The sequence below is a fragment of the Ziziphus jujuba genome, chromosome 2 (genome assembly GCF_031755915.1).
Source record: "Ziziphus jujuba cultivar Dongzao chromosome 2, ASM3175591v1".
Taxonomy (NCBI): domain Eukaryota; kingdom Viridiplantae; phylum Streptophyta; class Magnoliopsida; order Rosales; family Rhamnaceae; genus Ziziphus; species Ziziphus jujuba.
The window spans coordinates 31,145,861-31,161,445 of NC_083380.1; the positions used below are offsets into that span (position 1 = coordinate 31,145,861).

General features: G+C 31.4%; 1 protein-coding gene across 1 annotated transcript; it reads left to right on the plus strand.

The window, feature by feature from the left end:
- Positions 1-491: 491 nt before the first annotated feature.
- LOC132800789 (ankyrin repeat-containing protein BDA1-like) lies at positions 492-3,113 on the plus strand. The gene is made up of 2 exons (XM_060815076.1): positions 492-1,112; positions 2,394-3,113. Exons 1-2 carry the CDS (start codon positions 492-494, stop codon positions 3,111-3,113), a joined length of 1,341 nt encoding a protein of 446 aa, XP_060671059.1.
- Positions 3,114-15,585: the final 12,472 nt, after the last annotated feature.

Genomic DNA, 15,585 nt, shown 5'->3' on the forward strand with positions numbered 1-15,585 from the left:
AATTCCACCAGTTCAAAAATTAACCAGCGATAGAAGTTCCGTACTAATCTTATTGATCCGGGCTCTCCATAATTTAATTTTATTAAAATTTTAAGGAAAATATAGATATATAACATGCTTTCGAGTTTCGTTCAGTAATTCTTCAATTTGATAAAGAAAATCCTCGATAAGAGTTCAAACCAGACGTTCGGAGTTTTCTTCATCCTTCAATTTGATAACAAAATCCACAACAATAGTTCAGAGTATGATTTGAAACCTATTAATGTTATCTGCTTGTCATAGAAAAATAATTCTACTTTTTTGGTCTATAGTTCCACCAGGTTGATGAAAAATATATGTTTCTCTTTGGTTTTTGATCATGTCGTCTATTCCTTAGTACTTAATTATTTGCTTTCTGAATTTTTACCTTGTAATTAACAATCTCTAGTACGTTCATATTCATTTAGTTTTTTTTTATTATTATTTTTTCAGCTGTTTCGAAAAGCACAGAAATGGCTGAAATCTTGGAAACCGCTGCTCGAAAAGGCGATATCGACATGCTATACGACTTAATTGACAAGGATCGTCATCTGCTGGATATAATTGGTAAGGATCTGCTTGTCGATACTCCTTTGCACATAGCAGCTCAGCATGGACAGATCCCATTTGCAAGGGAGATAATGATGTTGAACCCATCATTTGCTTGGAAGCTAAATGGAAAAGGGCATAGCGTCATGCACCTCGCCTTGTACAGCAAAAAAACCGACATGGTTCTTGAATTTCTGAACCTTGAACCTGGTCTTGTTCGCATTCGAGGAAGAGGAGGCGAAACTCCTTTGCATTATTTGGCTAAGAAAGGAGAAGATATGGAACATCAGCGGCAAAAGATTGTTCTCTTGGGGAAATTCATATCCGCTTGTCCACTGAGTATCCGAGACATGACTAATCAAAGGGAGACCGTTTTTCATATTGCTGTGGAGCATGAAAACTTTGATGCTTTTGATTTTTTACTAGGTCGACTGCGAAGAGCCCTCCACGGAACCTCTGAAATCCATGAGAGAGAAATTATAAACTTGAAGAATGGGAAAGGAGACAATGTTCTACACATTGCAACCGAAAAGAATCAACTCCAAGTAAGGATTTCTTATGTCAGACTTATCTTTTTAACATTTTTTTGTTGATTCATTTTTTTTTTTTTTTTGTTTTTTTTGGGACGGCGTTAATATTTAGTTCCTTATTTACTTTGTTTTTGTTTATGAATTTATATCTTAGAATATTTAGACAGACTGAATTAGGAAGGTATATATGCTACAACTCCGAAACCTAAACCTAACTAAGACTGTCGATGCCATTTTACACTGGGTATCTGAACTAAAAGCGGATTTGGTGCAATTTAATCCGGACTTAGTAAATATCCAGCTCTCAACTTGTGTTTTTTTCTTCTTACGGAGAAATCGTTGCCTCTACCTGAGTTTCCATTGCCAAAATCGTAGCCATTAATCTTATCATGTAAGAACCAAATCTCAGTCATATGTTATGTAAAAACCAAAACAAATATGTTCCTCTCTCCGATCTTACCAGAACTGAGTTCACCATGTTACGCCAAGCCACCGGACTCGTTGACCGTCCCACCGCGTTTTAAAACATGGTCGGTGCTTGAAAGAAGGTGTCTCCAAACAGGGATATTTTCCCTTGTTACATGTAAACTTCCCTCCAACATTCCCTTCCAAGTCAAACTTTGCCTTTCTCATCTACATAGCCATAATCCACCAAATAGTCTATCTCAAATAAATCTTAATATGAGATTTTTATTTTTTATTTTTAGCTTTTATATTGTTTTAAAAATTGAAATTTAAAATTATATTTATTAATTATTAATTACTGATAAAGTTTATTTTTTAAAAATAAAATTTTAGTATGCATTAAACTTCATGAATGGGTTAAGTGATGAAGCAATAGTCCACATAAATGAGAACATAATTGCTGCTCATCCATTTTTCATATTGAAGATTATATCAATTTGCAACAAATTGAAAAAGTGAAGATTTAGATTACAAAACCAAAGTCAAAGGTATTAAAATGCAATCTATCCTTAAAAAATTTAGGGTTTAATACATTTTACCTTTTTTCTTTTTCTTTTTTTTTCCTTGTCGACATCAATTAAAGCCTTCTAAAAATTTTTGCTTCAGTTAATATCCTCTCTTACTTAATTTTGTTTAATCAAGGACAAAATTCCAAATTTCTAGCTAAACCCTAACAACATAGCATATGGGTACGTAATCTTTCTGGTTATATGAGATCATCCATCTATAGTTGGTTTTGAAAATCTAGACTATCAATAGACTCCCCGTGACATTCTGGGTTGAAATTGACTAATTTGGGGCATTTTATTTGTATAATAATGTATCTTTCAGGTGGTGACATTGTTACTAAAAAATAGCAAAATTGAAGTAAATGCAAAGAATTCAAGGGGTGTGACTGCTCTAGACATCTGCATTGAAAATGGATACACAGACGTCAGGGATGGCCTACTCGCTGCTGGGGCTAAAAGTGGCGAATCCATTCCCCAAGTTTCTATCTCCATTCCCCAAGTTTGGTCCATAGTGCCATTTGCAGAACAGATTGCCATACATTTTATTCGTTGGAAAAACAACATAAACAATGGGTTACGTAATCTGTTACTAGGTGTTGCTGCAACGGTAGCAACAGTGGCATTCCAGGCTGCATTAAGTCCCCCTGGAGGAGTTTGGCAGGATAACGCCAACAACAGATCCACTACTGGTATAAATAGCAATGTTGAAGTACCACATCGAGCGGGGACAGTGATTATGGGGACTGCAAATTTCCTCTGTTTTTATATTTACAACAGCATCATAGTTTATATCACAACAATGACTATGGTTTTTCTACTTCCTGAAGGGAAGATTACTAAGCTGCTGAGAGGGATTCTATTTCTCTATCTTTTTTGCTATATACTCTCTTTGGGAGTCATATGGCCCTACTCTACAGGTGAACCAATTTTCATTATCTCTATCGTAGTTATGTTACTGCTCTATATGCTAGGTGTTTTTGGGTTTGGAATCCTTCGTGTTTTAGAAGTTAGATTTTTGGAAATGAATGAACAGATTCAGTGAGTGTTAGATTTTTGGAAAAGAATGAACAGATGTAGTGAGTGTTTACCTAATTATATAAGACATACTCATTAGGTACAATTTGTTGCAATATTTGATAATGATTTGTTTATGTTGTACATTATTGGAAGGAGAATGGTTTTTATTTTGCACATCATTTGTTTATTTTCTTTCGGTTTGGTTGGTTTTACAATTCTTTATAATAGAAAAGCTATATATAAAAGCCCCATGTGGTGTTAAAATGTAGACTCCATATTAATTGTTACAATTGATTGTAAAATTCTGTGATATCACAATAGGAGTTATATACGCACATGACAATTTAATTGGAAATTTTTATTTATTCAATTTTCCATGTTAAATGTTTAATTTTAAAAGTCAATTAGTTAATTATTATGTTAACAGTGAATCTTACTTATTATCACCAATAGTAATAAATAACAAAATTTAAAATATTTACACTGGGAAATATTATGTTACTTAATATTTGAAGTAATTATTTTTGAAGAGCATAAGAAATTATTTGGGAAAAAAAAAGATTTGGATAATGAACATTTAGATAATAAAAGATATTTGGGATTAAATTATTTGGAAAATAGTATGATGGATATTGCCAAAATAGTATTTTTTTAAAATTAAAATAATTTTTAGCATGTAATTGTTTGCAATGTGTTCTACATAGAATCACAGTTTAACAATTTATTTGTTATTTTAATAGTTTAAAAAAGTTATTTGTACGAGTCAAATAATTCAGTTGCTTTTTATACAATTTACTTTTATTATTATAATAAATTGAGTGATTAATTTAATTTAGTTGTTTCATAAAAAAAAAATAAAAAAAATTTAACTGTTACTTTTATACAAATAAATATTTATTATAGACTTATATTTTATTTTATGATACTTTTACATGGAATAATTATGTTTTTAGTATATAAGAAATGTTTAATTTATTGATTAAAAAAAAAAACAAGTGTAGAATATCATTTTTTTTGTCTTTATTTTTTTAAAAAGATGTATTTATGGATTTAAAAGATTTATATAGATTCTTTTGAAAGTTAAAAGTATAGCTGTATTCAATACAAATTTTTAAATACTTCTAAAGATATTTTAAAAGTCTAAAAAGCACGGAATATTTAATTAAAACTATAACAATTTATACAAATATACTCAATTTAAATTTTAAAAAACTTTTATTGATTTTTTTGTAGTACTTGAATTCCACAAAATTTATGTTTTCGTAGATTTTTGTAGAGTTTATAGAATTATAAAAGAGTCTCGTAAACATTTATAAGCTTTCATTTTAAAAAAGCTTTGTTAGACATTAATAAACTCTCATAGACATTGATATACTTTTATTAATTTTTAAATATAAATATACACTTTGTAAAAACAAATTATATTTCTCATGTCAATTTAAAAAATTACTAAAAGAATACTATTATGATATTTCTCATTTCAATTTAAAAACATTCAAATGTTCTTCTCTCTCATTAAGAATTTATTTTCTCCAATAAAAACATGCAATAGCCGGAAAACACCGATGGAAAGACTGCCTGCCTACTAAGTATTAGCGGATGGCTCCAAAGAAAAGCAAGTTACCATAATATTCCTAAGAAAACTAGGTATGTCTATGATAGGATCCATAACCCCTTAGTTTTTCTCGTGAGAGCATTTTTCATAAGGTAAATAATTATAAAAAGAGTACCAAAAAGTTAACAACAACAAAAAATAAATCCAAAATCTAGGAATTGCAGGATATATACGAAGAGAGGGAAGGTCATAGCGAGAGCAAAGCGAGCAAGCTTCGATCAAGCCTCGTCGCTAACAGTTGGAGTTGCATATTTGAGAAAATGGGAGAATTTCTTCCATAATCATGGCCGCAATTTTTAGAGATATGACGCTAACCTTCAGTTCGCAGCAAGCTACCAACGGTTATCGCAGTCTGCCATCGATTATGGTGTGTGTGTGTGTGTGTGTGTGTGTTGGCAATGCAACTCGGCCAAAAAATTTAAAAGAAAAAGTCGAGTTTTGATTGATTGATTGATTTATTTATTTTTTTAACTTCACACCAAAATGCAACTTGAACACAGAAAAAAAAAAAAATAAAAAGCACTCCAAAAAGTAACCCCACTTTTGGACTCAGCAGCAGCCCAACTTACAAATAAACCTATGTTTTGGGCTCCAACTGTTTGAGGATACTGAAATCTGGCCCAATAGTTTTTGAGCCCAATTTACAATAATAGCAGGTCTTCTAAGTGAAACAAGTACAACATATAAACGGGCTACCAATGCACGCCCATTTACTCCCTTTGGTTGACTCAAAGTAGAGATGTTCAGTTACAAACTATCAAACATGTATTGGATTTCAATATCGTAGTAGTGAATCTGGTGTGTGGAACATGTATAGAACTTTAAAAAAAAAAAAAAAAAAAAAAACAAATCATTAGAAAATTTTTTAAAAAATAATCCATAACAAAAAACTTACGTTTTCATACCCTTTCTTTTCATTAAATGATTATCAATTATCAAACTTTGACTTCAATAATAAATTTATGAAGAAGAAGATGTGGCACCGAGTCTCTCAAGTCAAGGCCAATCTCTCTTTTATTTGAGTTTTATAATATTAACCCATCAAAAACCATTCTCATGCTCAAGGGATTGATTGATGAGAACTACTCTCACAAGATTCATATGTAGGCGGTTATGATTACTTCCCAAAATCATTGTATTGCCAAGGTGCTCACCCACGTACAAATGCCTTACGATGGCATGGTATTGCCTCGTTTGTGTCTACTTGCTTTCGAATTCCTCAAGCGTGGCAAAACCTAAGCCATTGCTCTATAGCACAATTGCCACCCACCCATAAGCAAGATAAGGTATTCCAAACCATCAACTATACTGAACCAAATGCACGCATATACCAAACCTTGGCCCCTAAGAATGATGCACAGTAGTGATTAATATGTCATGAGTATTATCCTTAAGACTTCTTAACCCTAAGACACACAAGACCAACCTTGTGGCCATCTCTTACCTGCAGTGTATGCTTTTCCGTTGCTCACAATAGCTCACTTAGCCCCAACACAATGTGGGAGCCAAGGGTTGTGAAGAGCATGACATTATGCCTCCCTTAAAAGAGGTAATTTAACCATTTCCTCATTTTCAATAGAGAACATCAATGTGCATGAGGAATCATAGTGGATTTTTTTAAGCAATTCTTCATGTTTGGTATTGCTTTTTTGCATACAATATTTTTTCTACCCTCCTTAAGGTTGCCCATTGCCAAAAATCGTTTTCCTAATGACAAGTTGCAATGCTCAATAATTATAAAAGTACCATTAGGTATATGAAAAAAGCCACTAGGCTATGCTTATAGGCCAATCCTAACATCCTTTTCCACTTATAATGTTTATGCCCTCATTGACATGCCCACTGACTTGATATAGATATGAGAAAAACAAACAAAGAGACAATAAACTATTTTATTGAATTTTTCCTTGCTTCAACACTCTTACACCAAGACCTCATATCAGCTGCTTTATTTATAAAGCTAGAACCAATGGTAATATGCATGAAAGTAAGAGAGTAAACCCAATAACATGCACGTTAACATACATAAGACCAAGTAGAAACCATTAACTCCTAAAGACTAGGTACAAGCTAAAGATTAAGTACTGATACTAGACTTCAAAACTTAATACAATTGAATAGGACAAATATTGACTCAAAAGAAATTAATTAATATTTTAACATGGCTAATCTCTAAATTCTTCAATTCCACATATAGCTTTTTTCAGCACATAAGCTCCTAGATACTACACATTTTGTCTCTCTACCTTTGTAGAATCACACTAAATGACACACACTTGCTTTTGAACTTGGCCAAAAGCTACATGCGTACCACCCTCCCAAACTCGAGCTTGCTTAAAACATGCACCTCTAGTATGTGAATAATAGGTTTCCACCACTCACTATAGCCCCTAAGAATATTTTGTCACTTTTGGATAGTGTATGCTACTCCAAGTCCAATGTTGGAACCCTATCCAACTTATGTCCTTCCTAGACAAATGAATCATTCTCAAACTCCATTGTTGGCACCTTAGCCAACATCGATCTCACTTAGATGATTAACACATTCTTAACACTCTTTGCCTCAAGCTAACCTCCTTGCAAACTCATGTCATTGAGGTCATCATATAGACCTAAACTCAAAATAAGTTGAAGGTAACCTTGATCTAGTAACAAGCTTAAAACGTACTCACAGATGCTGCCCATATATCAGTTGTTCCAACTGACCCAAATGTCATCATGAATTAAGTTGCCTCCTTAGAACATCTCCAAAGGTTTTTTTCTATGGAGTATATTGGCATGGCATAAAGGAGTTGTTGATGCTTATGTGGTACAATGTATATTAGCCCCAAACCAACTCAACTTCCAACACATACTTCCAAAACCTCCATTTTTCATCATCAGCTACACCAAAACCTAATTATCATAAAATCTATAAACCCATAAAACAAAATCATAACTTTTATGACAATGTATATACAATTCAACCAACAAAATATTGAGAAAATAAGTCAAAAGTTCTCAAAGTACCCTGTTGAGAGCCAAATCAACATTGAATTTTCTCAAATCTACCTTTCCAAGTACGAATCTTCATTTTCAATGGCAGTTTAAGGGCAAGACTCTGCTTGTAGAAGATTTAACTACATAAAGGGAAAGTTTGAATCAAAATCAACATAAAAATCATACTCATCGTCACTGAACTTGGGAGAGCATGATTATTTATGGACAAGAAATTTGGCATCATCCAAAGGGTTTTGAGAATGAGGTAGAGATTGTGAATTGCCATTAAGAAGTAGGGAAAAAATGCAAATGAGAAGTAAAAGCATTTTGGAGGGAAGGAGAGGAGAAAGAAAGGTTAAATTGCTTGCTCAACATGTTTAATAGACCTTTCACAAATAAAGGATCACCTTGATAGGCTCTATTTTCTTTTCTACTACATCAGCTTAACAGAACTCTTCCATATACCCATTAAAGAGAGTTTTTTTTTTTTTTTAATTTTTTGGGTAAAGACTGCCCATTTATTTGATGTTGTAAACTTATTTTAGTAAGAGATAGAGCAATGAACAGGTCATTGGAGACGCTCTTAGTTTTTACTTTTAAGCTTATATGTTAACGCTGTAGTTTTTCCATCCCTTTGTTAGTGTGCAAATAATATATTTTCAAAACTAACACACCTGCCTTGAATCACAAGATGATGCATTACCTCCATTCATTGTACAACCACTCTCACAACTTGAAGCGCATCTATTAATATAAATGACATCCTCAATGTGATGAGTTTGCCACATCCCATGTCCTATCTCAAAATTGTTGATACCTATGGCTTTCTCACCCAATGCCTTTTCAACATGTCTCATAATGTTTTACACATCTAGGTTCCTCTTAAAGTGGCTTTGCCCTCTGGCAACACTCAATGCTCCTTGCATTTAGGTTCCTCTTTAAACCAGTAATGCCTTCAAGCAGATCTATCATTTTTATGGCACATATAGGTTCCTTTTAAACCAGTATCTATTTAATCCTTTCTATCGCACAGATTCCACGATGCTCCACATTCAATCTCCTGTGGTCCTTCTAAACATCTTGATGGATTGCACATTGAAGTTCTTACTTTCCTCAACTTCACATGTGCTCACTAGCACTTCTCAATGTGAAGGGTTTAGTAATACTGATAAGTGTTTAGCCTTTATCTATCATCAAATGACTATCAACTTTTGCAAGCTTTTTGGCTTCATGCCTACTTCAACTTTTACTTATCTTTAGCTAAAAGTTTTAAGAATAGAGGAACCAATGTTGTAGAGTCTCCTACATAAATTCTCTTAACTATAAGTTGACTCATACATTTTCACTAAGCTGGACTTAAGCTTTTTCTTTACTTAAGTTTCCAAAGCCATCACTTTTCCAATTGAAGTTCTAGGGTCTAACCTCTATGAAATTTCTCCCTCACTTAACTCTTTGAGACCTAAGTCAAGTATACTCGTCTGAATTCCAAACAAGCAAGCATTGTCCCTTCCAATTCCAATGACCCATCCTACTTGTAGTTTCATTGTGAACTCAAACCTCGACCATTTCCTTGAAGTCTCATGCCTTCATTGCCAAATCGAAAATGCAACTCAAGCCCACTGGTTGATGTTTCCTTTGAATCTCTCATGCCTCCACAGAAATCACTACTCGGGCCTTCGTGGCCTCATTCTCAATCACGCTTTAGATCCTACCACCATGGCATTCATAAATCTGGCCCACATGGCAATATCCTCAATAATACTTTAAATACTATCTCCAAGGTATTCACAAATATAGCCTTCAATAAGCACACCCAATAGCATACTACCTTTTAGTGACACGAAGCCTAATCTTATGCCAAGACCAAACTAGCGTCCATTCTCACTAGTCAGGTTTAATTTACTTATGTACGCCCCAAATAGCTTAGAACCTTAGGATAACTATTGAAGCAATATGCAAGCATATCACTCAATAGATCAACATTAGATGTGAAGCCCATATATAAATGCCTTAACGGTGGCATGGTGCCACCTTGTTTGTGCCTACTTGGTCCCCAAATCCTTCGTGGATGGTAAAACCCAAGCCATCATTCTATAGCATGCTTGTCCTTAAGCAAATAGGATATGTTGAAAAACCACTTATTCCAAAAGTTTAAGTTGATGGAAGGTAGGTTTTCATTTTATTTATATTTTTCTCTAACAATTTCCCTTACATGCAGGCCTGCCTCTTTTGGGCTTTCTTTTTGAGTCCTTACATGTGTTTTTAATTCTTTGGGTAGAGTTGTTAAGTTTTGAACCCAGAACCTCTTGGATCTCTAGCTCTGATACCATGTTGAAATATTACTTATTCCAAAAGCTTAAGCTGATGGAATGTGGACTTTCATTTCATTTATATTTTTCTCTAACAAGGTATGACTAGATTATTGATTATATTGAATGAGATAGTGGATGAGATAGTGGATGTGTAATCCAAACCTTAGCTGTAAGTGTGACATGTAATACCGACTAACATGCCACCAACATTGTCCTCCTGTCCCTTGGAGACATAGGACCATTTTTGTGGCCATCTCATACTTACACCATAAGCTTGCTCATAAACCATAAGTAGCTCACTTAACCCTAACATGATGCACGAGCCAAGGGTGGTGGAGAGCATGACACCATGTCTCCCTAAAGAATTTATTTAACCATTTTCTCATTTTTAGGAAGGAACATCAAGATGCGTGAGTCATAATGAGGTTTTTCGAAGCATATTCTTCATATATGGAGCCACCCTTTTGCATACAATATCTTTCTATAATCCTGCAAGTTGCCCCTTGGCTAAAGATCAGTTTTTCCAATGATTAAGTTGTAATACTCAATAATTAAAAAATTAACATTAGGTATTTATGAAATTGCCACCAGGTCATGCCCATAGGTGGTTTCTAACAAAATGGAAGCTGTAGAACCAAGGTTGGGGTATATTGTTGAAGTAGAATGGATGAAGTTGTGAAACTTCAAGATTAAATATATAATAAGAACAACGAAAAGAAGATAAAAGTTATGGGGAATAAAAATGGAGCTAAACATACCAAAGATTATATGAATACTGTAAAAGTTGAACATATATTATTATCATTTTTTTGTTTTTACTACAAAATAGAAGAATATTTGATTTACTTATAGGAGTGTATTTAGTAATAAATTTGACCATTGCTTTTTTCCAGAAAATTCAATGAAGGGTAAAATTGTAAATAAATGAACTGAAAATTTGTGGTGGGAAGAGAAATTCCGTTGTGAAAGTAGAACCCCCTCTACCTATTCTTGCTGTGTGATTCTTTTGGCATCCAATCCAACATTTTAATGGGTTGTGCTATGAGTATCTTCACCAAAGAATAGTCTTGCTCTTTGACTTCTAAATCCACATACATGTACAATACTAAAGCACAATTATAGTATGCGATGTGAGACAATAATCTATAATGTTTTGCAGGACCGCATCCCTATGAATGCACCTACACCTTTTTTGTGGTAATGGGATGCACATACACCTTAATAATCAATTGACCCATAGAATTTCCGTAAGCGATCAACATGCAACTTAGTGGTGGGTCAGTCTATGCTGCACTTTTCGTGGTCGGTTCGTGGTTCTTGCCCACAAACTTATTCTGACATAAAGCAGACTGTAAACTAATTGAAATAGCGCACAAGCCTTTTCTAAAAGTTCTAACTGAGTTATTTTTGAAATCTAAAGTCTACGTACATATAAAATACTAAAGTAATAGTAGAGAAGCGATGTAAAAACTGTAAAGTGAAGAAAACACGGCAGCTCGATTGCTTATGGTGAAACTTTACATATTACCATATTAGTTAACCTTCATATTAGTTTCACAATGTTTACCTTAACAAGCAAAGCGAAGCTAGTTTACATTCTATTGTAGCCAATAAGCCAAACAGCCAACGATTTACGTATGGCTTCAGTGGTTTAATTAATTTTTCTACTTGAGAAAAATAAATAAATATATAAATAAAAATAAATAAAATTCTATAGAAATGAAGCACATCGAAGAAATAAAAAAGAAAGAAGAAAATGCAACAATTCTAAAACCTAAAATAAGAAAGAATGAATAAAAGAAGGAATATATGTGCACCTTATAAGTGCTCTCTGAAAACTCTTTGCCGCATCACTCCTTGGCCTTAGGTGGGATAGACAAGTATGTATATGTAATAATGCAGATGTAAGAGAGATTGTAGATAAAGAGAAGGAATTCTGGATCGATATATATGGAATAAGAAAAAGATGAGGAGTATTCAATGAAGAATAGGACGAGGATAAGTATGCAAAACTACTTTTCTTTTTATTCATCAAAAAAGAATCTTTTTCTTGTTGCCGATAGACATTTGGCATCAGCTTTGGCATTATCATTTATTGGTACAGAGTCCCACACTGATAAATAATGTAGATGGCATATTCACCGATAAAAAAAATTTGAAAAACAAATGAAAAGTACGTCAACGGCATAACCTTTTACTGAGTTAAAACTTATTATTTTGGTTTCTGATGGTAGAAAGTGGGTCATTCTTATCATTTAATAATATTTATAATTTATCAATGTTATTTTTAATATATATTATTGAAATATATAATATTAGTGTTGATATTAATATTTATAGTTAAAAACTCAAAGTGAATATCAAATTATAGAAATTGCGGTGGCAAAATTGAATATAGCAAGATGTTCTTGCTAGTGCACGTTTATGCTAAAAGAACTTTATCCCCCAAAAAAAAACAAAAAAACAAAAAAACAAAAAGAAGAAAAATTATACTCAAGGAAAAAGTTAGTGGTGCAATTTGGAACTTTGGCATCTGCAGTTGATCTAAAAAATTTCCAACCGGATGGCTATGGGTAAGCACTTATTAAGGAGTTTGGACCCACAAAATGATGTTTCAAAAAAAATAAAAAACACAAAATGACAAATGAATATGGAAAAAAAAAATGGCTTTGAATTTGGTAAACAAATTGGCGAACAAATGAAACTTTCAAAGCATCTAACACTTCGATTCTAAGAAAGAGAATGCGTTTACGCGTCAGCCTTGTCTTTCCATCTTGGTTTACACGAAAAAATAAAAGTATGAATATCGTGAAAGGGGTCACAATTCCGCCCCTACCACGGTTCCATTGTCAACACATTTATTATTATTATTATTATTATTTATCAAAATCAATATCAATACATTTATTTGAAATGTCAAATATACCATTTCGTATGGGAGAAGGTTATTTGTCATCGCTAATATAACAGGTGGATCAATATAATTTCTTTTTCTTAGGCTTCTACTTTCCTCAAGGCCACCTATATATGAGGTCTAGTTATTTCTTATTTATTTTTAAATTATAAAAATTTAAAATTTATATATATGAAAAAGAAACTCTTTAATATAGTTTATAATATATTTAAAATGTTTTTAATGGAAAAATAAATTATGAAAATAGACATATCGTATAAGTAATACGACAGTATTTGAAACAAAAAAATTATTTTATAATAATAATACCTAAAATGAATATTAAATTGATGTAATATAAATATTGTTAAGGTAAATGTTTATTTTCAGAGGCTCGGTATTGAAAAGTTCTATTAAAAATAAATTTTTCTTAAAAAGATAATTAAAAAAAAACTTAATAAAATATATATAATTAATTAATAAAAATCAAATTATCAATATAATTTAATATAGATTTATTTAATATTAATTTTTATTTTATGTAATAATGTAACACAAATTTAATCTTTGGAAACTATCTTCCAATTTGTAATGGAAGATAAATTTCTAATATTATCATATTCATAATTAAATTTTTAATTTTAAATTCATGAATTAAGGTGTCACTACTATAATTTATTATTATTATTAGCATCGTATCCTTAATTATAAGCTCCGAGTACACATGGTAAAATTAGACACGACATAAGTCAACAAATATTATCAATATTTGAATTTACCTTAACATTATCGGGTCCATCATCCATAACAGTAGCGCCACAATACACGTTAATTAACAAATTATTAACAATGAAATACAATAATAACACGTTGACACACTAAAAAGAGTATTTTAAGAATATATATCGTATCGATGTTAAATATTTATTACTGGTTAAGCTTATCAATATTACTTTTTCATATATAGTATATTAACTTATCCACTTAATATTTAATTTTGTAAATATAACTATTTTTTGTGTTCTTAGTCATTAATTAAGCATAATTTGATATTTATTATATTCATTTAAATATTTCTGCCATAATTTTTTAATTTAGAAAAATAAAGTTTACAATAAGTTTAATATGTTAAGGGATTGTGTTATGGATTACACAGCAATTATGTTCACATATCTCAACATAAATATGTAAACATAAAAGTTTAATGGGCCGATCGTGTTTGGGTAAAATTTTTTTATATAAATATGTACTACCAGGCATGAACATGATATAGACCACATCTTGTTAAGTCTAGTTAAAAAATAAGAGTAAGGATCCTCCAAGAATTTTCTATCGGAAACTTAGGGTGGTCTTAATTAGGGATAATTCTGTTGAAAATTTTATAGAAAATCTGATAGCGTCGTCTGTAAATTTGAACTTTCCCAAATTTTCTTTGCATAGAAAACATACTCCAAAATATGCATCCATTTTATTCCTCTCTCTTAGTACAAGTTTTCATATAAATTTCAAGTCTTCGATAATAATAGTGTAAAAATATAAACAATAATTACCCATACATGTCCACAGCAGTTCTAGAGCATACTAAGAGTAATTATAATCATGAGGTATAAGTATTACAATAAAAAAGAATTAGCATTAATAACGAAAGAATATGAAAAAGAACCAGAATATACTACAGGAAACATATAGAAGGGTATGGAGTCGAGAAACATCATACACTGCATGAACGGTGGATTGCTAACTACCAAAACTTAGGGGAATGGTTTTAAAAACAATGAAAACTATAATGAGATGCTAATCATTATAATGAATGTTATTATTTTAATAATTACAATAATAATAATATTAATAATAAGAAAAATAAATAATTATAATAACAACAATAACAATAATAATAGTATCAGAAAATAAAATAACTTTTTAGAAAATACAATTTTTCACTCAAAACTCTTACTGGTTTACTCATTTTGAAAAGTTACGCTGTGTAAAAGCATTTTCACAAAATTCATTATTGTACCCTTAATTATTAAAACACTTTTATAGGAAATAAAATGAGGTAAAATAAAATTTAAATAAATATCTAAAAAATGATCATTTTAATAAGTAAATAAATAAAATAATAATCAGATAAAAATAATTAAAATGTTTCAGTTAAAATAAATAAACTAATAAATAATTTAAGATAAAATGGGTAAAATCTAATGGTACTTAAATTATCTATAAGCATTAAAATCATAACTTCCCTCAAATTATAAAATTGGTTACAAGGAAAATCAAATAAAGTAATATTTTAAGAATCATTTTGACATGATCGATTTAATAAAAAAATAATTTTATCAACGTAATTAAAATAAGATAATTAAAATAAATAGAACCAATAAAGCAAATAAATAAATAAGTAAGTGATGAATTAAACTACTAAAACCATGATTTAAATATGTCCATTAAAACCATAATTTAAATAAGTCCATTAAAAATATTCAAAAGTACCTAAAATATCAAACGTGTACCTGACGCACTATACTATGTATTGAGTGATGCAAGATGGATATTTGGGATCCAAAACCTGTAATTAGATACTTTAGCATTCCATAGGTGCCAATGCTAATAACTTACTATCCTGCAGTTAAGAAGAAGGTAGTTAATACCCACAATACCAGATACTTATCCACCATTTCTCACCTTAGCTCTTATAGAA

Bases quoted from the DNA above. Each gene is read 5' to 3' on its own strand.
- LOC132800789 (XM_060815076.1), top strand. From the start codon at position 492: ATGGCTGAAATCTTGGAAACCGCTGCTCGAAAAGGCGATATCGACATG. The intron at 1,113-2,393 runs GTAAGGATTTCT...TGTATCTTTCAG, and splicing joins CCGAAAAGAATCAACTCCAA to GTGGTGACATTGTTACTAAA.